Below are 24,377 nucleotides of genomic sequence, written 5' to 3'. Positions count from 1 at the left end.
ACTCTAAAATAAATGGCGCCCTCTGTCGTAGGAGATGTCTTATAGTGTTTAATGATTCAACAAAACAACTGTAATTTTTTTAATTGGGTTTAATATTAAGATACCCTTTATAGTATTTATGTATGGTGCATGCTGATCTTTGGCTAGTAATCCACTATAAGGAGAGCCTCAACATTTGTGATTTCAAAATGCAATGTATTGGAGCAAGGAGTCAGACTCTCCCTTTCTACAATATAAGTATAATTGTAATTTCAGGGCTGTTGCTTTTTTTTCACCTTTATATAAACATGAAAGTCATTGTCACCTACATTCACTAGGTGTGCAGCTGACTATATATTTGGAATGTCATTTTTTCCTAATCTATTTTCCTTTTCCCTACATCGCCTGTCAAAATCAATAAGAATATGAAAGGAGACGCAGGTCATCATCATGGAAAAGTTTGAGACTCATGGATTCCTTATTGTTTACATCCCGATCCTTTGCTTACAGCTCGTACGCTGTGGGGGCGGGCGGGATCCACCCTCATTCCTTCGAGCTCACGTCATTGTTACTGTGTTTTTTGTGAATGAAAGAATCTAACCCCAACGAACAGAGTAACTCCGGGAAAAGGCGGACTGACATTTTGTCGCTTATCTCACTTCGACTGAACACAGTATTTGACTTTTCTCCGTGTTTTTAAACATTTATTTATACAATTGTGTCGACTTCTCAAAGACTGGCAGTTGCTACTCTCCAACGACATAGCTAAGGACAAGTAAGTAGGCAGCTGTTTGCTTTTCGAGTTAGCCAGCCATCTAGCTAGCATTGGCTAATCCGTGTTGTTGGCTAATGCTACTAGCGTGTTGTTTAGCTAGCCTTGCAAAATTGCTACAATTTGGTAACAATGATACGACCACATATTCATTATTTACATATCTTAGATGCATGTCGGGTATTGTTCTCGATATGTAGTGTTTTGTATAACATTGTATAGGTTCTCATTTTAAAGATTAAAAGGAGCTATTTAATCGTTGCTAAAAAAAAAATGGATGGCGACCTGCGCAGTTGCGATGGCCGTGTGTTTACTATCGCATTGAGCCAGCTCCCTTCCAGTTTAAGGAAATTGGTGGATTTCTATTGAGAATTAAATGTTTACATGGGCACAAATCTTAAATGTGAATCTGTTAATAATGAAAGTTAGCTTATGAAACATCAATATAATTTGAAAGGTAAATATAGCGTTGTGTTTCTGCTTCTCGGCTAATTGGATTATACGTTACAACTAACGTCATAACGTTAACTGTATTGTGTTATAACACTATTGGGCACAAAATACTGCTTTAAATGTAGAATTTAGGAGACGGGTATCGTTCAATATTTAGTGAGGTTTTATTGACACAATACATGTACGAGAGAGTGTAGTCGCCCGTTAGAAACTAGCGGTGGGCAGCTTATTGCTGAATCACTATGACTTTATGAAATGGTCACATCGGTTTACAACGGCGCCTCGTGGTAGGACAGACGTTTTTGAGTGTAAGGTCACTTCCCACGCATTTCGGGAAACAGTAAGGTCAAGGATCCACCATAAACTCACCAGAGCCTTTATTTAGAACAATAATTATAATCCAGTCTAGACGTCAATGTTAGAGCTGAGTCATCATTCTATTTTACATCTAGCCAGTTCTTGTTGTGATCTCGTTCCTTATCCTAATTGGGGAAAGTGGATTTTATTGTTAATGATTGTGATAACCCACATCAAACACAAGAATAACTTCTAAAATAACACTCAAAACATAGCTGCCACTTGTCCAGAATAGATAAAATATTAAAATGTAAAAGAGATCCTCCAAATACCAAGTTTCACATGGAAGAGTCCAAACCCAGCCAGTGGAGGCTCCTTAGAGGAGGAAGGGCAAGACCATCATCCTCAGTGAATTTCGTGAAAATAAAGGAAACATTAAAGTTAACCTTTTTTAGATAAAACTATACTAAATATATTCACGTCACCAAATAATTGCTTAAAACACACTGTTTTGCATTGAAGGTCTACAGTAACCTCAGCAGCACTAGGGTAGCACCATGGTGTAGCTGGAAGACAGCTATCTTCCTTTGTCCTCTGGGTACATTGACTTCAACACAACCTAGAAGGCTCATGGTTCTCAACCCCTTCCATAGACTTACACAGTAATTATGACAACTTCCAAACTGATCAGAGCTCTTGCAGCATGAACTAGCATGTTGTCCACCCAATCAAAAGATCAGAGAATTAATCTAGTACTGAAAGCTACAGCTAGCTAGCACTGCAGTGCATAAAATGTGGTGAGTAGTTGACTGAAAGATAGAGAAACCAATAGTTGAACAAATTCATTTCTTCCAAATTAAGAAGTGAGGTTGTATTTTTTTTAATTTTAAAGCTCGCTAGTTTTAGCCTACACAAACACCCAGCTCAAAAAGAGAGGGATGCAATGTTAGCTAGCTGGCTATCAAATACTGGAACTCTTCCAAGTCAAGGTAAGCTTTTGGTTTCATTTTATTGTCACCGGGGCCTGCCGGTGTAACTGCTGAACTGCTTTCTGACTGCACTGTACTGCATGATTAAAGCGGGTTTACTTACGCGTCAGTTCTAGTAGCTATGTTGACAATGGCGTGACAACGATGTTGGCAGTGTGTAGCGGTTAGCGGTCATGGTATGAAGGTTTGGCTTGGAAAGGTTTTTGTGCCTGGCCATAGACAGCTGATGTGCAATGAAGTCCACAAGCGAAGGGAAAAGGTGAGAAGAGGAGAGCACGTAGATAGTTGCAAGACTACAAAGGGAAACCAGCCACATCGCGGACACTGACGTCTTGCTTCCGGACAAGCTAAACACCCTCTTCGCCCATTTTGAGGAGAACACAGTGCCACCGACGTGGCTCGCAACCAAGGACTGGGCTCTCCTTTTTCCATGGCCGACGCGAGTAAGACATTTTCGCGTGTTATGCCTCGCTAGGCTGCCGGCCCAGACGGCATCCCTAGCCGTGTCCTCAGAGCATGCGCAGACCAGCTGGCTGGAGTGTTTATGGACATATTCAATCTCTCCCTATCCCAGTCTGCTGTCCCCACTTCAAGATGTCCACCTTTGTTGCTGTACCTAAGAAAGCAAAGGTAACTGAACTATTGCCCCGTAGAACTCACTTATGTCATCATGAAGTGCTTTGAGAGGCTAGTTAAAAATCATATCACCTCTACCATACCTGACACCCTAGACCCACTTCAATTTGCTTACTGCCCCCAATAGATCCACAGGTGATGCAATCGCCATCGCACTGCACACTGCCCTATCCCACCTGGACAAGAGGAATACCTATATAAGAATGCTGTTCATTGACTGTAGCTCAACATTCAACATCATAGTACCCTCATTAAGCTTGGGGCCCTGGGTCTGAACCCCGCCTTGTGAAACTGGGTCCTGGACTTCCTGACAGGCGCCCCCAGGTGGTGAAGGTAGGAAACAACACCTCCACTCCGCTGATCCTCAACACAGGGTCCTCAACACAGGGGCCCCACAAGGGTGTGTGCTCAGCCCCCTCCTGTACTCCATGTTTACTCATGACTGCGTGGCCACACACGCTTCCAACTCAATCATCAAGTTTGCAGACGACAACAGTAGTAGGCCTGATTACCAACAATGCCGAGACAGCCTACAGAGAGGTGAGGGCCCTGGGAGTGTGGTGCCAGGAAAAAACCTCTAACTCAATGTCGACAAAACAAAGGAGCTGATCGTGGAATTCAGGAAACAGCAGAGGGAGCACGCCTCTGTCCACATCGACGGGACCGCTGTGGAGCAGGTGGAAAGCTTCAAGTTCCTTGGTGTACACATCACTGATGACCTGAAATGGTCCACCCACACAGACAGTGTGGTGAAGAAGGCGCAACAGCGCCTCTTCAACCTCAGGAGCCTGAATAAATTTGTCTTGGCATCTAGAACCTTCACAAAGTTTTACAGATGCACAATTGAGTCCTGTCGGACTGTATCACCGCCTGGTACAGAAACTGCACCGCCCGCAACCGCAGGGCTCTCCAGAGGGTAGTGCGGTCTGCACACCTCGTCACCAGGGCCAAACTACCTGCCCTCCAGGACACCTACAGCACCCGACATCACAGGAAGGCCAAAAAGATCATCAAGAACAACAACCACCTGAGCGACTGCCTGTTCTTCCTGCTACAGGTGCATCAAAGCTGAGACTGAAAAACAGCTTCTCTCTGTCCATCTCAAGGCCATCCGACTGTTAAATAGCCATCACTAGGTGGCTTCCACCCAGTTACGTAACCTTGCACCTTAGAGGCTGCTGCCCCATATACATAGACTTGAAATCACTGGCCACTTACTAATGGAACACTAGTCACGTTAATGTTTACATATTTTTGCTTTACTCATCTCATGTATAAACTGTATTCTATTATACTGTATTTTAGTCTATGCCACTCCAACATTGCTCATCCTAATATTGAATTATTCCTAAATTCCATTCTTGTACTTTTTTAGCTTGTGTGTATTGTTGTTAATTGTTAGATATTACTGCACTGTTGGAGCTAGAAACACAAGCATTTTGCTACACCCTTAACATCTGCTAAACGTGTATGTGACAAATATAATTTGATTTGATATAAAAACAGCATGATCCCATTGCTCGTTGTATATGTGGCTGCTATGAAAGGGAACTCTGTTTGCGTGTTATCGTGTCTTCATTCTGCTGATTCTGGTAAAAAAGTTGGACTGAAGTGAACATAACAGGTATTAAAATAGATTAATTTGTCAAATAGAAATTCACGTTTGCAACTGTTGGACTAATGATTACACCCTAGATCAGCTAGATGCAGGCATGAGTGTGCAAGGCGTTTATTGAATGTGTCACAGTCTGTCACCTTGATTACTCACAATTCTAATGACCTGTGCACCTACGTTGTAAACTTTCATTCATAGACTAGGTTGTAGCAACCTCATGGGTACAGGGAACATTTGAGTATCATGTAGTAGCCTGAACCTATCACTCTTACATAGAGCTGGGTGAATGGAATATGAATGACAGTATGCTGTAATAGAAATAAGGCCATGCTCATAAAAAAAGCACGACCCCATCTTCAACGGCACCGACCGCCACTGAACCCAGCCCCCATAGTTTGAGCATTTGGAAATGCACAATATGCCCAATCTGTTAGGTTATAACTGTATTCATATTAGTTCAGTTCTGCTGTGATTGTTAGGAAGTGGTTACTTGTGTTTGAGGGGAACACCTGATTTGAGCAATGTGGAATGGGCACATGATAGACTTAACTTCCCTTCACTATTCCAGTCAGGGGAGAAATCTTAAACTTTCAAAACCTCACTTTACTCCCACTTAGACATTTGAATGATAGACTGCAGAAGTGTGGTGGATGTTTTTTCTTTTCAAGGGAAGGTCTTCAGTCCAAGATGGAATGGCTTTATATCCTACTACACTGAGTAGTGTGTGTGTGTGTGTATAGGGTAACACATGAACTTCATTAGATTAATGTCTCTCAAATGCTTCAAATGTAATCATGTCCTTTCCCTCACTCTCTCTTGTAGACCGTCTATAAATCTGTGTTTATTGGTGTCGGAGACACAGGATAAAGCCATATCATGTCGTCAGAAAGAAGCAGCAAAGCCCTGAAGGTAGAATTAGAATACATTTATGATAACGTTTGGAGTTCATTCAATTTTAAAGTGCATTTTACACGCACGTCACAGCACTTTCTCTAAAATAAAATTATAAAACTCTCCATCCCTCTCCAGGTAAAGCGGGAGTGTGGTGAGAACGTTCCCGTGTTGTCGGACAGCGAGCTCATGTCCCTGTCTGTACGGGAGCTCAACTTGCACCTGCGGGGTCTGTCCCGCGAGGAGGTCCAGAAGCTCAAGCAGCGCCGGCGCACTCTGAAGAACCGCGGCTACGCTGCCAGTTGCCGGGTGAAGCGCGTGTCCCAGCGCGAGGCCCTGGAGCAGCAGAAGAAGGAGCTCCAGAGGGAGGTGGAGAGGCTGGGGGTGGAGAACGCAGGGATGAGGAGAGAGCTGGAGGGCCTAGGTGCCAGGCTGGCTGCCCTGCAGAGGTTTGCCCGTGGGTTAGAGTCTGGAGGGGGCAACCTCCTGGCTACAGCCCCACGCCTCAACACAGCCTCTGTCATTACCATAGTGAAGACCCCGCCACAGGCCCACGTCCAGAGAGAGCAGGGGGGGTCCTAGGAGGAACCGACCGGGCTGGGGACGGACAAATGCTTGTACATGCCCTCTCATATACACACACAGGCTCTCATATATATCACACACACACACACACACACAGGTAGACACATGCACGCTTGGAGAGAGCAGGAGGATTGGAGGAATTGGACAAATAGGCACTTATGAAGCTCATGCGCTTCGGATGACACACACACACACACAGACATACGGTGTTCACAGGCAGTGACAAATAGTCTCTAAACCTAGCCAACACACACTCAGACAGGCATGGACTTAAGGAAACACGACGGTTGACGAATCCAACTAAAGCACGACAGACGTGCAAAACAGGGACACAGACACCATCCGTGGACAAAGCCAGTCTTGCTGCTGGTGCTCTCTGTAACTGCTACTCAACAGGCCGAGCCAGCTAGCTCTCTGCCTTCTGGCATGGCATCCAGCCCTGCTACACAATGTCTGGGTTAATCAGACTCTTCCACCGCTTCTTCTAATGCTTTGACTTTTTAAATGGCATCACTATTGACATCTGTACACGTCTTGGGAGTGTTGTTCCTCTGTACTTCTAGTGTGTCGATACTATTGTGCTTCACTGTGCTGCCGTGTGTAGTGGTTACATGGGTGTTTTCAACTGTACCACAGTGCACATTTTTGTTTGCTATAAAAAACATCCTTTGCTTGTCTCTAGATTCCCCAACTTGCAGAAGTTGGTCATTGCTGGAAACAGTTGAATAATCAACATCTCGTAGAATGCTATGTCAATGCAAAAATCTATTGATGCATTCCTTTGTTATTTTATAATGTTTATACAAGAGACAAATGTTTTAGCAAACGTTTATTCAGAGGTATTCTATTTTATGTGTATTTAAAGGATAGATATTACAAAGCTAATGAGTGCTGTGATGTAATGTATGTTTCAAATACCTGGATATGACTAGTTTGGGGAAATTCTCAAGTCTAATTGTTGTATGGAGTGTGACGATTATTTTTGTAATGTTTAACTTGTAATGAGCTGTTTTAGATATGCTAAAAGCAGACGGTCATGTTGCTGTAAGATGATTTTAGTATGTGTGTACACCATATTTGTACTAATTTCATAGTGAGTCGAGTGGCTTGTTGTAGGGATACTATTTTTCTATAAAGTACCAAGGTGATTGCGATGATACGTATTGTTATTTATGATAATTATTATTTTACGTTTTGTTTTCTGAAATGGCTCGAAAGGGAGACAAACACTGTAAGGAGAAAGAACGAAGGAAAAGAATGGTAGAAGAAGAAGATGAGAGGAAAAAGAGCTGGATAGGAAGAAAAGATGTGGTGGTGGTAGAGAGGATTTGGGAGGTGAATGAGGAGGTCAAAGAGAGAGAGGACAGATAAGGTGGTGCTTAATTCACCTGAAAGCCTTGTAACATCCATTATTTATCAATAAACCCCTGCTGACTCCACTAGACAGTTTGATTTGACATTCAGAAATGAATGACAATATAAATTGAAACTGTCAATAATATGACGCATTATATTGTGTTGATTAATACTCCCTTAAGATATACTTAGCTATCTTCTCAATATCAATGTTGCATAGCATTTATCCTCTGTCTCATATAAGATTATTAATGTCAAATTGTGCTGGATGTTTTGTACAGCAAAACTAAAATGGTCTGTATTTATTACATGTATTTTTTCTATGGTGAAAATTAAGTACATTGTCTATTTTATATATTAATAACTGAAATAAATGTTGTATATATTGTGAATACAATGTTGTGATTATTTATATAAATCAAATACATCAGGTGTAGACCTTACAGTGAAATGCTTACTTACAAGCCCTTAACCAACAGTGCAGTTTTAAGAAAATATCTATAAAAATGTTTTTTTAATAAAAGTAACAAATAATTAAAGAGCAGTAGTAAATATAAATAGTGAGGCTATGTACAGGGGGTACTGGTACAGAGTCCGTGTGCGGGGGCACCGGTTAGTTGAGGTAATGTGTAGGTAGAGTTATTAAAGTGACTGCATAGATAAGAGTGGCAGCAGTGTAAAAGTGTGTGGGGGGGCAATGCGAATAGTCTGGGTAGCCATTTGATTAGATGTTCAGGAGTCCTATGGCATGGGGGTAGAAGCTGTTTAGAAGCCTCTTGGACCAAGACTTGGTGCTCCGGTACCACTTGCCGTGCGGTAGCAGAGAGAACAGTCTATGACTTGGGTGGCTGGAGTCTTTGACCATGTTTGGGGCCTTCCTCTGACACCACCTGGTATAGAGGTCCTGGATGTCAGGAAGCTTGGCCCCAGTGATGTACTGGGCTGTACGCACTACCCTCTGTAGGGCCTTGCGGTCAGAGGCCGAGCAATTGCATACCAGGCAGTGATGCAACCCGTCAGGATGCTCTCGATGGTGCAGCTGTAGAACCTTTTGAGGATCTTCGGACCCATGCCTAATCTTTTCAGTCTCCTGAGGTGGAATAGGTTTTGTCGTGCCCTCTTCATGACTGTCTTGGTGTGCTTTGACCATGCTAGTTTGTTGGTGATGTGGACACCAAGGAACTTCAAGCTCTGAACCTGCCTTCCCTGTAGCTCAGTTGGTAGAGCATGGTGTTAGCAACGCCAGGGTTGTGGGTTCGATTCCCATTTATATAAATCAAATACATCAGGTGTAGACCTTACAGTGAAATGCTTACTTACAAGCCCTTAACCAACAATGCAGTTTGATTACTTCAAAAAAGCACAGAAAAGAAATGTATGAAATTAAATGTATGCATTCACTACTGTAAGTTGCTATGGATAAGAGCGTCTGCTAAATGACTAAAATGTAAATGTGATGCTCCACTGGTAGAGAGGGTGAGGTGAGTCCCCTTTCACCCCTTACAATGCAAAGCACATTGATTACTTCAAAAAAGTAATATAAATGCAATTCCTTAAGTCAGTCATGACTCAGTACCGGTGTTGGTAAACTATCAATTATTACCACTGTTAAATTGTAATGGCTGACCATGTCACACAGCTGATCATGTAGTTGTTGATCACGCTGTTTTTGCCAGTTCTTCCCCACTGGCAGGTTTCATAATGTATGAGAGGGAAGCAGAAAGGAGAAGAATGAAACCATAGTGTATGTACAACAGCAGGGAGTGGTTTTCTTTAGGGAACTACAACTACTGTTGACTAGGGAGGTTAAAATAAGCAATGGTAAACGTTCATGTAAAATGTACTTTCAGAAGAGAAAAGCAGATATAATGTTCATGTAACATTTCCTTTCAGAAGAGAAAAGCAGATATAATGTTCATGTAACATTTCCTTTCAGAAGAGAATAGCAGATATAATGTTCATGTAACATTTCCTTTCAGAAGAGAAAAGCAGATATAATGTTCATGTAACATTTCCTTTCAGAAGAGAAAAGCAGATATAATGTTCATGTAACATTTCCTTTCAGAAGAGAAAAGCAGATATAATGTTCATGTAACATTTCCTTTCAGAAGAGAAAAGCAGATATAATGTTCATGTAACATTTCCTTTCAGAAGAGAAAAGCAGATGTCTCCCTATGAGATTTCCCACTGTTTCACTTGTGATTTGGAGCTATATTTATCATAAGATCATAAGACATCTAAGAGACAACCAAGTTCAAAAAATACTATTTAATATGAAATAGCATAATAATGACAAGACTCCTTTAAAACAAATCTAAATATCTTTATTTTCTCTTGGCTTAATATTTTTTTCTCTGAATATTATTTAGATGAAAAATAGAAGCATAATATCAGCAGCTTTATGACATAATACAGAAAAATAGTCAAAAGAAGAGAGTTTATAGAGTGATATCTTAAGTCTTCTACATCTGGTTAATAAAATGCACCCTAGGCCTAGATAAAGAGAAAGAGCACAGAGAGAAGATATCAGAAAAATAGGAAATGGAGAATGAAATGGTCTTGTGGTATGTTTCTCTCTGTACCAGAAACTCTAAATGTTTAGGGATGAGTCCAAACCATCATAATATATTCAACGTGTTAGAGGACTCAACTGAATGCTACAGGAGACATGTAATGAGCTCTCTGGCCTTTACTCTCAAGGCCTACTGTAGTTCCATAACATGCTACACACCGGCCTCCACATTATAAATAAAGCAGACATTCTGACCATACCTTAATGGCAGTAGTGTAAAGTAAAAATACTTGAAAGTACTACTTAAGTAGTTTTTTTGGGTATCTGTACTTTACTTTACTATTTATATTTTTGACAACTTTTACTTTTACTCCACTACATTCATAAAGAAAATCATGTATTTTTTACTCCTTACATTTTCCCTGACACCCAAAAGTACTAGTTACATTTAGAATGCTTAGCAGGAGAGGAAAATTGTCTAATTCACGCACTTATCAAGAGAACATCCCTGGTCATCTACTGCCTCTGATCTGGCAGACTCACTAAACACAAATGCTTAGTTTGTAAATTAGTCTGACTGTTGAAGTGTGCCCCTGGCTATCCGTAAATTAAAAATAAATACAAAATTGTGCCATCTGGGTTGCTTAATATAAGGAATTTAAAATGATTTATACTTTTACTTTTGATACTTAAGTATATTTTAGCGATTACATATACTTTTGATAAAGTATATTTAAAACCAAATACTTTAAAACTTTTACTCAAGTATTATTTTAATGGGTGACTTTCACTTTTACTTGAGTCATTTTCTTTTAAGGTATATTTACTTTACTCAAGGTTGACAATTTAGTACATTTTCCACCTCTGCTTAATGGGAAATATTGACCCACCCAACAGACAATAGCCTCTCTGGACTCTGGCTTTCCTACGCATATTGGGCCTAGCTATCACACATTCACACACAGCAAAAATTGAGAGGTCAGGATAGACGGAGGCTGGGACTCCACTCCACGACACAGCATTCCTTTCTCTAGCACACAGAATGTGTAGGCTGCAAGCATAACGTGTTACCATGATCAGTCTGTGTTTGATAGATTTGTGTGTGTGTCTGTCTGTGTCAAGTGACCAAATATAATAGTCTCCCTGCTGCGCTCTGGTTGCAGGATTGAGCATGGAGCAGCAGGGACTCAACATGTCTTTACTGTATATTGGCAGCCAGTCCCGTATTACTCACTACCAGGGGCACAACTTTTACAGTGGACAGGGAGACATCTCCCCCCCATATTCTGAAATTGCATTTGTCCCCCCGTTTTATCATTGGTATGTGATTAAAAAAAAATCTAAAAGGCAACTGTGTGCTTTAGGACCATGCGGACGTCTCTGAGCGGTCGGGTAGGCTGTTTGGAGTGTTTATCTGACTGAAAAAAATATATATATGTCCCCCCCACGTCTAAAACCAAAGTTGCGCCCCTACTGTCTACAATGAACTAAAATCTAAACTATGGATAAAGCAATATATTTTCTCTGTAAGCACTGAACATTCACTTCTATGTAATGAAAACATGTATACGACACTAAAAGTGAGTCTAAAACTGACCCACACTTCATTACAAAGCTGAATATTTTATTGTATCGAGTTACACTTTATTTGCCTGAAATTGTGCAATGTCTGTCTAATTGGAATTGTACGTATATAAAAATGTCCTACATTATAACCATGTAGCATAACATTTAACTATATTCTTGCGTTGTCTGATCACACAGATCGGTTTCACTAAGGTGTTTACCCTAGATGACTTTAACCTACATTAGAGGCCAGCAGAGGTCTGGTGACAGAGTGAGCCTCGCTGGATGAAGGCCTAATCCTCACCATACAAATAATGGTTGGTCTGCCCTCACCCTGCTGGTCTGCATGCTACAGCCACTAAACACCAGAGCAGTTCTCTTCATCTAGAATCTGATCAAGTGATGTCAAACCAACCATTATCCCTCCTTTCCCCCTCTCTCATCTGTCCCTGTCCCATACTCCAGTCCATATAGCTGGTTCTCCCCTAAACCACTCCCCCACACCATCCCTTTAAAATCAACTTTAAAAATTGTCACCACGGAGAATGGTCTTAAAACTGAACATTTTAAACCAAAACGACAAATAAAATGCCATCCATGGCCAAAGTACTTTAATATAAATGTAGTATGGGCCATCATCTTCATTGGATGATAGCTAGCAAGCAGACACACTTTGTAACCATAAAATCACTTTTATTCAAACCATAAATGTCTCTCTAATAAGTGAAGTAGAATTCTCTCAGAAAATCCCTATAAGTCCTATATAACCAACCATTGAAGTTTTTCTAGACAATGGTTTCAACCATAACATCATGTTCCCAATAAGCGTATATTCTACCAAGAGAAGAGTTCCTGTAAAGTCCTGAATTGTGTGTAGTAGAGGATATTGAATGGACCAGGCTAAGTCATATGGTCCTGTATTCCTGTATTGAGGTCGATGCCAACCCCAAACAACACACTTTAAATCCCCTGCCAATACTCCATACAACCAGGAGGTAGTACCTCACCCCAACAGTCAGTAAAGAGGTGATTGGCTGGGGCTGGTTGGTGTTAACTTAGAACTCGTCATCTGAGCTGAGCAGCAGGGTCTTCTCGTTGTCGCGGGTGCTGATGGTGCTGTGTGTGCGGGACACTGGCGGGGCAGAGTGACCCTGTTCTAGGGTGGACTGCTGGGTGTACTGCTGGTAGGCCGGGGAGAAGTTATGGATAGCATCCTGGACCATGTCTCCAGGGTTCATCGTCTCCTTCAGGCTGCTGGAGATGCTCTTCATTGGGGCACAGCGACCTGAGAATAGGGGGGTGGAGGAAAGGACAACAGGTAAGAGATAAAATATAAAAAAGGTCAAGTAGGAGTTGTGTAGTAATTGTGAATAATGTAAAACCTAAACACAGTGAGAAATCACTGCTGGCAGCTTGCTGCAGTGAATGTAAAAACAGCAACAAGGACAACCACTGATTTGACAGAAAGCAACTTTTCATAGAAAGACAAAAGGAACACAACATTGAACATAGGATTGTAAGAAGTAGAAAGAAGCGTAAAGCTGGGGAAGAGACTCAGTGGTAGACCTACCAGACTCTCCATACATAGGAACTGGGCCTTGATAACGCAGCATGGGGAAAGAGAAATACATGACATGGAAGGAAGAATAAGAAAGACAAAATGACCCAGAGTATAGGAAGAGGAGGGATGACCAATGAACCCAGATAGGAGTTTATAAAAAGAACGAAGGAAAGGAGGTATTCCAAAAACAAAGATGAATGAAAGATGATAAAGAAAAATAAAGGAGTATGGAGAGGAGAAGGACAAATTTGGAAACGTATGTTGACAAGGGAACAGAGAGAAAAGAGAGTGTGTGTCAGTGAAAAGAGAAGACCAAGACATCATGTTATAAAGAGAAGATAAGTTCTGCAAAATGTGAAAATATTACAGTACCACAGCCCAATGAGCTGGACCAAAAATCAAGTAGGTCGACGCCACAGTAAATAATACAGCTAAAACTCAGTCAACTTACCCTGAGAGAGAGAGTCCAGCCTCTTGTCCATGTAGATCCTGTATGTAAAGGCATGACGCAGGGCCAGAGAGGCAAAGAACATCTCAATGCAGACAATGAAGTTCTGGTACCCGGCGGCAACCGTTCCCTCTCCCACTGACACCTCGGGTGAGTTGATTTTGGGGATGGCCCCACACTTCTCTAGGATGGCCAGCAACATGCCTGATGGAAAATAAACAGAGATGAATTAACAAATACAGGTATGTGAAGAATGACTACAGTACTATAATAATATTGACTTGGGTATGGATATGATAGTGAATGACCTCATTCATAATCAATTACCAACAGCGCTTCAATTACCTAAAAATGTCAATCTGTATTTAGATGCTTGGTGTGTATGTGTGTGTGTCTCACCCTGCCAGAAGGAGAGGAAGATGACAGATTTGACCATGAAGAACTTGAGCAGGGGGCTGTAGGGGCTGAGCAGGTCCCGGGTGGAGAAGTAGAAGAGGAAGAGGGCGTAGAGAGACAGGCTGACTGAGATGTTGTAGACGATGGACACATACAGGTACCCACTGTTCACACTGGGGGGGACAGACAGGGACGTGACAGTTGATTAGATTTGAGTGTAAACCAGCATTAGGACAAACCTGTATCACTGGATTTACATCTATTCACACAGAAGCACAGTGGATTTTGGGTAATTAAACGTCTCATTATAAAGCGTTGGTATGAGATATTCTACGATTGCTTAAGAAGAAGCACAGTATCGTACTTGAAGTCTCCGTCGCGGTACTTTCCAAAGGCCTGTAGGATGACTGTGACCACGGCCATGAGGGGTTTGACCACACAGAACTGTAGCGTGGCCTGCTTACAGAACCTCAGGAACCCAATGGAGTAACTCCTCCCCCAGAGACAGCATGTACCGTAAACACAACTGGACCTAGAGACGCAGGAAAACACCGTGTTAAATACAGCATCACACACACACACACACACACACACACACACACACACACACACACACACACACACACACACACACACACACACACGAGTGGAAGAAAAGACTCACTGAATAGGTTTTCCTCTGATTTCAGCCATGATTGCGCTCTCTCCTCCCAGGTACTCATAACACAGGCTCAGGAAGTTATAGATGACAAACGCTGCACAGGAGACACACACATCATCAATAAAGGACCATTTAAGAAGTCAACAACACAAACATTTAAACGACTCGGACATGTTTTACATCATAATTGCCCTCCTAATATGGGCATGGAAAAAAATCTCAAACCCAGTACTCTTCCATTCCAAGAGACAAGATAAGACAATGACTGTCATATCAAAGGAAATAGACACACACACAATCTAATTCTCACCTTTGACTGAACCAATGAAAGACTACCTACAGTATTTATCCAGTGGCCTGTCTATGACCTTCTCTGTCTGTATTGCATCAATGTGACCAATATGACAGATAGAGGAAAGGCCCAGCCCTGATCCCTCACTGCATATGACCAGCACACTATACACCATTGTACTATCTATTAACCCCTGAAGGGGGATTCAAGTGTTTGTAACAGACAGTATGGGAAGGTGAGTGTCAGTGTGTGTGTAACAGACAGTATGAGAGGGTGAGTGTCAGTGTGTGTGTAACAGACAGTATGGGAAGGTGAGTGTCAGTGTGTGTGTAACAGACAGTATGGGAGGGTGTGTGTCAGTGTGTGTGTAACAGACAGTATGGGAGGGTGTGTGTCAGTGTGTGTAACAGACAGTATGGGAGGGTGAGTGTCAGTGTGTGTAACAGACAGTATGGGAGGGTGAGTGTCAGTGTGTGTGTAACAGACAGTATGGGAGGGTGTGTGTCAGTGTGTGTGTAACAGACAGTATGGGAGGGTGTGTGTCAGTGTGTGTGTAACAGACAGTATGGGAGGGTGAGTGTCAGTGTGTGTAACAGACAGTATGGGAGGGTGAGTGTCAGTGTGTGTGTAACAGACAGTATGGGAGGGTGTGTGTCAGTGTGTGTGTAACAGACAGTATGGGAGGGTGTGTGTCAGTGTGTGTAACAGACAGTATGGGAGGGTGTGTGTCAGTGTGTGTGTAACAGACAGTATGGGAGGGTGTGTGTCAGTGTGTGTGTAACAGACAGTATGGGAGGGTGTGTGTCAGTGTGTGTGTAACAGACAGTATGGGAGGGTGTGTGTCAGTGTGTGTGTAACAGACAGTATGGGAGGGTGTGTGTCAGTGTGTGTGTAACAGACAGTATGAGAGGGTGTGTGTCAGTGTGTGTAACAGACAGTATGGGAGGGTGAGTGTCAGTGTGTGTAACAGACAGTATGAGAGGGTGTGTGTCAGTGTGTGTAACAGACAGTATGAGAGGGTGTGTGTCAGTGTGTGTGTAACAGACAGTATGGGAGGGTGTGTGTCAGTGTGTGTAACAGACAGTATGGGAGGGTGTGTGTCAGTGTGTGTGTAACAGACAGTATGGGAGGGTGAGTGTCAGTGTGTGTGTAACAGACAGTATGAGAGGGTGTGTGTCAGTGTGTGTAACAGACAGTATGAGAGGGTGTGTGTCAGTGTGTGTGTAACAGACAGTATGGGAGGGTGAGTGTCAGTGTGTGTGTAACAGACAGTATGGGAGGGTGTGTGTCAGTGTGTGTAACAGACAGTATGGGAGGGTGTGTGTCAGTGTGTGTAACAGACAGTATGGGAGGGTGAGTGTCAGTGTGTGTGTAACAGACAGTATGGGAGGGTGTGTGTCAGTGTGTGTGTAACAGACAGTATGGGAGGGTGTGTGTCAGTGTGTGTGTAACAGACAGTATGGGAGGGTGAGTGTCAGTGTGTGTGTAACAGACAGTATGAGAGGGTGTGTGTCAGAGTGTGTGTAACAGACAGTATGGGAGGGTGTGTGTCAGTGTGTGTGTAACAGACAGTATGGGAGGGTGTGTGTCAGTGTGTGTGTAACAGACAGTATGGGAGGGTGTGTGTCAGTGTGTGTGTAACAGACAGTATGGGAGGGTGTGTGTCAGTGTGTGTGTAACAGACAGTATGGGAGGGTGTGTGTCAGTGTGTGTGTAACAGACAGTATGGGAGGGTGTGTGTCAGAGTGTGTGTTGGTGAGTGTATACCTTGTGACTAGGAGTATTGCATAAGCCAGACCAGATAAACAGCTGACTCTCTGATAAGGGTGCAGGTTGTCTTCTTTCTCTGTGTGTGTGTGTCCCAGCAAGTTTGGTTGAGACCTCATCATTAGAGCTGGCCTGTAGGGTGAACAGGGTTGCTATGCAACAGGTTTTCCTACACAGAAATCTGGGCAGGCCTCAGAACAACAAGAGATAGCACTGAGGCAGAGCAGTGTTTAGCCATCTGTCCATGGGGCTACACCATGACCTCCACACACTGGGTGAGGAAGTATCACAATACAGCTGATCTCCATGGTGAAGCCATTCACTTCTGTTTTACGCTAGTCTCTTACCCTCATAGCAGTCCCTGACGGTGTCAAAGTAGACATAGTACTCCTCGTTAGTGAAGAAGAGGAGGCTGAGCCAGGAGTCAAAGGCATAGATGGGCACGATGAAGAGGATCCGCACGATGTGTCTCTGCTCATTAGGAGAACTGTAGTACCGCAGGTGCATGTAGATCTGAGAGAGAGAGAGAGAGAGATGGCGAGAGGGAGGGAGCGAGATGGTAGGAGGGAAGGAGAGAGAGAGATGGAGAGAGAGAGAGAGCGAGATGGAGGGAGGGAGGGAGAGAAGGAGAGAGAGATGGAGGGAGGGAGAGAGAGAGATGGCGAGAGGGAGGGAGCGAGATGGTAGGAGGGAAGGAGAGAGAGAGATGGAGAGAGAGAGAGCGAGATGGAGGGAGGGAGGGAGAGAAGGAGAGAGAGATGGAGGGAGGGAGAGAGAGAGATGGCGAGAGGGAGGGAGCGAGATGGTAGGAGGGAAGGAGAGAGAGAGATGGAGAGAGAGAGAGAGCGAGATGGAGGGAGGGAGGGAGAGAAGGAGAGAGAGATGGAGGGAGGGAGAGAGAGAGAGATGGAGGGGGACAGAGAAAGAGATGGCGAGGGAGGGAGGGAGACGGAGAGAGAGACAGGGAGAGAGGGAGGGAAGGAGAGAGAGACAGATGGAGGGAGGGAAGCAGAGAGAGAGATGGAGGGAGGGAAGGAGAGAGACGGAGAGAGACGGAGGGAAGGAGAGAGAGACGGAGGGAGGGAGGGAGGGAGAGACAGACAGATGGAGGGAGGGAGTGACAAAGGGAGGGAGAGATAGAGACAGAGAGAGAGAAATGGAGGGAGGGAGGGGAGAGAGAGAGATAGATGGAGGGAAGAAGAGAGAGAGAGAGACGGAGGGAGAGAGAGAGACGGAGGGAGGGAGAGAGAGACAGAGAGACGGAGGGAGGGAGAGAGAGAGAGAGAGACAGAGGGAGGGAGGGAGGGAGCGAGTCAGATGGAGAGAGGGAAGGAGAGGGAGGGAGGGAGTCAGATGGAGAGAGGGAAGGAGAGGGAGGGAGAGAAAGACACGGTTTGAGTGTGTCAAGAAAAGCAGCGTTGCAGTTCTTGACACACTCAAACCGGTGCGCCTGGCACCTACTACCATACCCCGTTCAAAGGCACTTAAATCTGTATTGCCCATTCGCCCTCTGAATGGCACACATACACAATCCATGTCTCAATTGTCTCAAGGCTTAAAAATCCTTCTTTAACCTGTCTCCTCCCCTTCATCTACACTGATTGAAGTGGATTTAACAAGTGACATCAATAAAGGATCATAGCTTTCACCTGGATTCACCTGGTCAGTTTGTCATGGAAAGGTGTTCCTAATATTGATACTCACAATTGTAAGTCGCTCTGGTTAGAAGCGTCTGCTAAATTACTAAAATGCATATTCAGTGTATATAGAGAGGAGGGTGGGGATAGAAATAGAGAGGGATAGAGTAAGAAACAAAACTTGTAAGAAGCCACCAGACTCTCATTCCAGACAGAAGGACAGGTAGCCTTTGACGCGGTGGGTGTGTGCAGTATGTGTTGACTTCTTCAGTTAAACAAACAGGGATTGTGTGTTGTTGCTAGGCAACCTGTGCTCTCTGAGCACTGCACAGATGCATCTATTCCTCCAGCATCACCCCAGGTGGAACCTGTAGTTACATAACCCTCCCTTCCTCCACTGTAAGGCCTACAGGGACAGACAACACCTAGACACCTGAGTCAGCCACAGCCAAATGTCGACAGAAACACCAAATGGTGTTTATTTTTTGTGGATTGAGTGTTTTGTTTTGGGATGTGGGGAAATCAAATCAAATACAATTTTATTGGTCACATACACGTGTTTTGCAGATGTTATTACGGGTGTAGCAAAATGCTTGTGTTTCTAGCTCCAACAGTGCAGTAATATCTAACAAGTAATATCTAACAATTTCACAACAATACACACAAATCTAAAGTAAAGGAATTAAAAATATATAAATATTTGGACAAGCAATGTCGGAGCGGCATAGACTAAGATACAGTAGAATAGTATACAGTATATACATATGAGATGAGTAATGCCAGATATGTAAACATTATTAAAGTGACTAGTGTTCCATTCCTTAAAGTGGCCAGTGAGTCCTAGTCTATGTTTATAGGCAGCAGCCTCTAATGTGCTAGTGATGGCTGTTTAACAGTCTGATGGCCCTGAGATAGAAGCTATTGTTCAGTCTCTCGGTCCCAGCTTTGGCAGTGGCTCTCGTGGTTGTTGTCCTTGATGATCTTTTTGGCCTTCCTGTGACATCAGGTGCTGTAGGTGTCCTGGAGGGCAGGTAGTTTGCCCCCGGTGATGCGTTGGGCAGACCGCATCACCCTCTGGAGAGCCCTGCGGTTGCGGGCGGTGCAGTTGCCGTACCAGGCGGTGATACAGTGTGTGTCTGTCTGTGTGCGTGTATTACCTGGTGGCAGGTGAAGAGTAGGGCGGTCCAGACGAAGAAGCCCGACACGGTCTGGGCAGCGGGGGTCATCAGGAAGGTGGGCTGTTCTGAGGTCAGCAGGGGGGCCTCTGGGAACCAGGAGATGTTTGGGCCCGGGGGGGTCATGGTGGGACGGGGACCAGGGGCCACACCCAGGGGGTAGTCCTCTCCAACCCCGACACCGAGTCCTAGCCGCTCAGACAGGGGCACGTCACGCCTCCACAGACGACTCATCTGGAGACAAGCGAACAGAAAGAACACATGTCCTTTATGTCTACATTAATGATACATAAACAGTGTAGACATACGTTCTGATACATTCCAGTTATACTGTACATGTGGAAAGCAGAGCATTATTGGAGAGACTGTAACCATCAATCATCAACCAGATATCGATACTGTAATTTACGTTGATGAGAGCATCTGATGAAGGAAGAAAGACACAATAAGTCAGGTGTGTCGTACTGTTTACTGAAGAGTCAGAAAGAGAGAGCGATGGAGAGAGACCACTGTCAAAACAGTGTTTCACCCTACTACTAAACTGTATAGACAGGGCGTTTCCCTCCTGCCTAAAATTATTTGGTTTCTATTGACAGTTTTGGGTTAAACAGGCTTATCTGAAAACATGTACTGTGTCATTCAACTTGTCTGATAACTACAGTATTTTCCTATGAAAGACCAAACACAAGGAAAATAGAAAAATAGCATTTTGTCATCATGAATCCCTATTTCAAACATAGTTTAGCATCAGATGTTTGTATTGCCAGGATCTGCCAGGCGATAACGACCTCAACACCAGTTGATGCTGTCATGGACATAATCATAGAAAAATAAGAAATACAGTCCACTTCAAAAGGCCACACAATAACACGTGAGACTAAAAATAGCCTGCTATGACTCATAATGCCTTTCTCAAGCACAACAGAGACCCTGAGACCACAGCAGTGGACAGCACATAGAGGACGTGTCTAAACTGACCTATCAGGGCTTGGCTGCCAAACCACATAGCAACCATAAGTCACATTAACAGCAGCATAGCATGAGTCATGACAAACTGTGCCAGTATATTGTTTCCACACACACAGGCATGCAAACACACACACAGGTGTGTGTGTGTGTGTGTGTGTGTGTGTGTGTGTGTGTGTGTGTGTGTGTGTGTGTGTGTGTGTGTGTGTGTGTGTGTGTGTGAGAGAGAGAGAGAGATAGATATACAGGGGTCATTTGTATTGGTTTGCAGGGAATCAGCAGATCAACATGCAGAAAAGGGCTGGAGTGAATGCATCAGTGGCAGACAGAGGGACACACACACGACTGGGAAGTGAAGTTCTGCTGAGGCAAAGGGACATTGTGTCTCATTTGAAAGGCAAAAGGGCAGTCAGTGGAATGCTGTGGCTGCCTGACAGACTGAGGAACACATAAAGCAACAGATGGAAGTGTGTGAGTGAGGTAATTATATTAGGTAATGATATGGGTCACTACCGTTCAAAAGTTTGGGGTCACTTCGAAATGTCCTTGTTTTTGGAAGAAAAGCACATTTTTTTGTCCATTTAAAATAACATCAAATTGATCAGAAATACAGTGTAGACATTGTTAATGTTGTAAATGACTATTGTAGCTGGAAACAGCAGATGTTTAATGGAATATCTACATAGATGTACGGAGGCCCATTATCAGCAACCATCACTCCTGTGTTCCAATGGCACGTTGTGATAGCTAATCCAAGTTTATAATTTTAAAAGGCTAATTGATCATTAGAAAACCCTTTTGCAATTTTGTTAGCACAGCTTAAAACTGTTGTCCTGATTAAAGAAGCAATACAACTGTCCCTCTTTAGACTAGTTGAGTATCTGGAGCATCAGCATTTGTGGGTTCGATTACAGGCTCAAAATGGCCAGAAACAAAGAACTTTCTTCCGAAACTCATCAGTCTATTCTTGTTCTGAGAAATTAATGCTAATCCATGTGAGAAATTGCCAAGAAACTGAAGATCTCGTACAACACTGTGTACTACTCCCTTCACAGAACAGCTCAAACTGGCTCTAACCAGAATAGAAAGAGGAGTGGGAGGCTCCGGTGCACAACTGAGCAAGGGGACAAGTACATTAGTGTCTAGTTTGAGAAACAGATGCCTCACAAGTCCTCAACTGGCAGCTTCGTTAGATATTACCTGCAAAACACCAGTCTCAACGTCAACAGTGAAGAGGTGACTCCGGGATGCTGGCCTTCTAGGCAGAGTTCCTCTGTCCAGTGTCTGTGTTCTTTCGCCCATCTTAATCTTTTATTTTTATTGGCCAGTCTGAGATATGGCTTTTTCTTTGCAACTCTGCCTAGAAGGCCAGCATCCCGGAGTCGCCTCTTCACTGTTGACGTTGAGACTGGTGTTTTGCAGGTAATATCTAACGAAGCTGCCAGTTGAGGACTTGTGAGGCGTCTGTTTCTCAAACTAGACACTCTAATGTACTTGTCCTCTTGCTCAGTTGTGCACCGGGGCCCCCCACTCCTCTTTCTCTTTAGCCTTTTAAAATTATAAACTTGGATTAGCTAACACAACGTGCCATTGGAACACAGGAGTGATGGTTGCTGATAATGGGCCTCCGTACGCCTATGTAGATATTCCATTTTAAAAAAATCTGCTGTTTCCAGCTACAATAGTCATTTACAACATTAACAATGTCTACACTGTATTTCTGATCAATTTGATGTTATTTTAAATGGACAAAACATTTAGCTTTTCTTTCAAAAACATGGACATTTCTAAGTGTCCCCAAACTTTTGAACGGTAGTGTACAATGAACCAAAATATAAAACGCAACATGTAAAGTGTTGGTCCTATGTTTCATGAGCTGAAACAAAAGATCACAAAAAAATATCCATATGCACAAAAAAGCTTATTTCTCTCAAAATTTGGGCACAAATTTGTTTACATCCCTGCTAGTGAGCGTTTCTCCTTTGCCAAGATAATCCAAACACCTGACAGGTGTGGCATATCAAGAAGATGATTAAACAGCATGATCAAAACACAGGTGCACCTTGTGCTGAGGACAATGAACAGCCACTCTGAAATGTGCAGTTTTGTCACACAACACAATGCCACAGATGTCTCAAGTTTTGAGGGAGCATACAATTGGCATGCTGACTGCAGGAATGTCTACCTGAGCTGTTGCCAGAATATTTCATGTTCATTTATCTACCATAAGCCGCCTCCAACGCCGTCTTCAAGAATTTGGCAGTACATCCAACAGGCCTCACAACCAAAGACCACGTGTATGGTGTTGTGTGGGCAAGCGGTTTACTGATGGTGGCGGTGGGGTTATGGTATGGGTAGGCATAAGCTACTGGCAATGAACACAATTACATTCTATCAATGGCAATTTGAATGCACAGCGATACCGTGACGAGATCCTGAGGCCCATTCTCATGGCATTCATCCACCGCCATCACCTCATGTTTCAGCATGATAACGCACAGCCCCATGTTGCAAGGATCTGTACACACAATTGTATAAACTGCCTTAATTTTGCTGGACCCCAGTTAGAGTAGCTGCTGCCATCCATAATAAATACAAATACAATTCCTGGAAGCTGAAAATGTCCCAATTCTTCCATGGCCTGCATACTCACCGGACATGTCACCCATTGAGCATGTTTGGGATGCTCTGGATAGACATGTATGACAGCGTGTTCCAGTTCCAGACAATATCCAGCAACTGGATATTGTGGGACAACATTCCACAGCCTGATCTACTCTATGCGAAGATGTGTCAAGCTGCATGAGGCAAACTGTGGTCACACCAGATACTGACTGGTTTTCTAATCCACGTCCCTATCTCTTTTGTTAAGGTATCTGTGACCAACAGTTATATATCTGTATTCCCAGTCATGTGAAATCCATAGACTAGGGCCTAATTAATATATTTCGTTAGATTTTTTCCCTTATACATATGAACTGTAACCCAGCAAAATCTTTGAAATTGTTGCATGTTGCGTTTATATTTTTGTTCAGTATAATATATATATTTTTTTATTCTGATTTTTCAGGTGGTGCCTTAAGACCGCTACGCCACTCGGGAGGTCTATTCATGCTAAGAGGCTGAACAACTGGCAGAGAAACATTGTTTTCAGTAGAGAAACATAGTAGTAGGCACTAATCCAGTAAAACAATACATTACTTTAATCTGTTTATTTCCCTTCAAATGGGCAAGTAAAATCACTTTACCTATAATCGATAGTTGAATATAGAGCAAACTTCAGCCGGCGCAGTTTTAGTGCCAGAAAGAAGACAGAAATTGATTTAATTACACAAAGATGCCATCGTTACTCCGACATCCATGTTCATTTTCCAGTCCTGCTCGACTAGAAATCTTTCCGTTCTGATCCAAGAGTTAAATCCATGAAAAAAAATCAGTTTTTCAGGTTTGCATCTAATTTGAGTGTGTCTTGGTATTTTCTTCATTCTGTTATGAACAATACAGGTAACATATCAGTTTTGTCCTGCTCTGTAAACTCCGTCATTTCTTTCTCCCCTTTTTCCTACCTAGGAGTTTGCCACACAGACGGAATCCACTAGGATTAGCTACAGTAGATCAACTCCGTTCGGTCCTGTCCATAGCGTACCGTAGGTACTCTAGAATGAGATGTAGCCTCCTATTTGCACCAATCACAGCCAATGAACAGCTAGGACCAGGAAGTGGATGGGTCGGGATTTGTGACAATGTGCATGCGATTGGCTACATCTATTTTGAGTCGAATCACATTTACGGCCAGATCTGATCCTAGGTCTGTTAAGTTTTA

General features: G+C 43.3%; 2 protein-coding genes across 2 annotated transcripts; one reads left to right on the top strand and one right to left on the bottom strand.

Moving 5' to 3' along the window:
- The first annotated feature begins 561 nt into the window (after positions 1 to 561).
- Positions 562 to 7,965, top strand: maffl (v-maf musculoaponeurotic fibrosarcoma oncogene-like). The gene is given in 3 exon segments (NM_001139612.1): positions 562 to 754; positions 5,564 to 5,650; positions 5,771 to 7,965. Coding segments are annotated over 2 exon segments (477 nt in total). The 5' UTR covers positions 562 to 754; positions 5,564 to 5,617; the 3' UTR covers positions 6,215 to 7,965.
- A 1,916-nt stretch (positions 7,966 to 9,881) lies between these two features.
- On the bottom strand, positions 9,882 to 24,225 carry LOC106609488 (transmembrane protein 184B). Its single transcript, XM_014208362.3, has 8 exons — positions 23,803 to 24,225; positions 19,571 to 19,822; positions 17,124 to 17,289; positions 14,721 to 14,811; positions 14,421 to 14,588; positions 14,060 to 14,229; positions 13,664 to 13,864; positions 9,882 to 12,936 (listed from the first exon to the last, which is right to left on the bottom strand). The coding sequence occupies exons 2-8, from the start codon at positions 19,820 to 19,822 to the stop codon at positions 12,707 to 12,709; spliced, it is 1,278 nt and encodes a 425-aa protein (XP_014063837.1). The 5' UTR covers positions 23,803 to 24,225; the 3' UTR covers positions 9,882 to 12,706.
- Between the last annotated feature and the right edge of the window lie 152 nt (positions 24,226 to 24,377).

This window comes from Salmo salar, chromosome 01, assembly GCF_965601325.2.
Source record: "Salmo salar chromosome 01, fSalSal1, whole genome shotgun sequence".
NCBI lineage: Eukaryota > Metazoa > Chordata > Actinopteri > Salmoniformes > Salmonidae > Salmo > Salmo salar.
This window is presented reverse-complemented; position numbering and strand designations above follow the sequence as displayed.

Coding starts and splice junctions, on each gene's coding strand:
- LOC106609488 (XM_014208362.3), bottom strand. CDS start 19,822: ATGAGTCGTCTGTGGAGGCGTGACGTGCCCCTGTCTGAGCGGCTAGGA. Junction 14,230..14,420: donor TACCGCGACGGAGACTTCAA/GTACGATACTGT, acceptor TGTCCCCCCCAG/TGTGAACAGTGGGTACCTGT. Junction 12,937..13,663: donor GCTGGACTCTCTCTCTCAGG/GTAAGTTGACTG, acceptor CCCTATTCTCAG/GTCGCTGTGCCCCAATGAAG.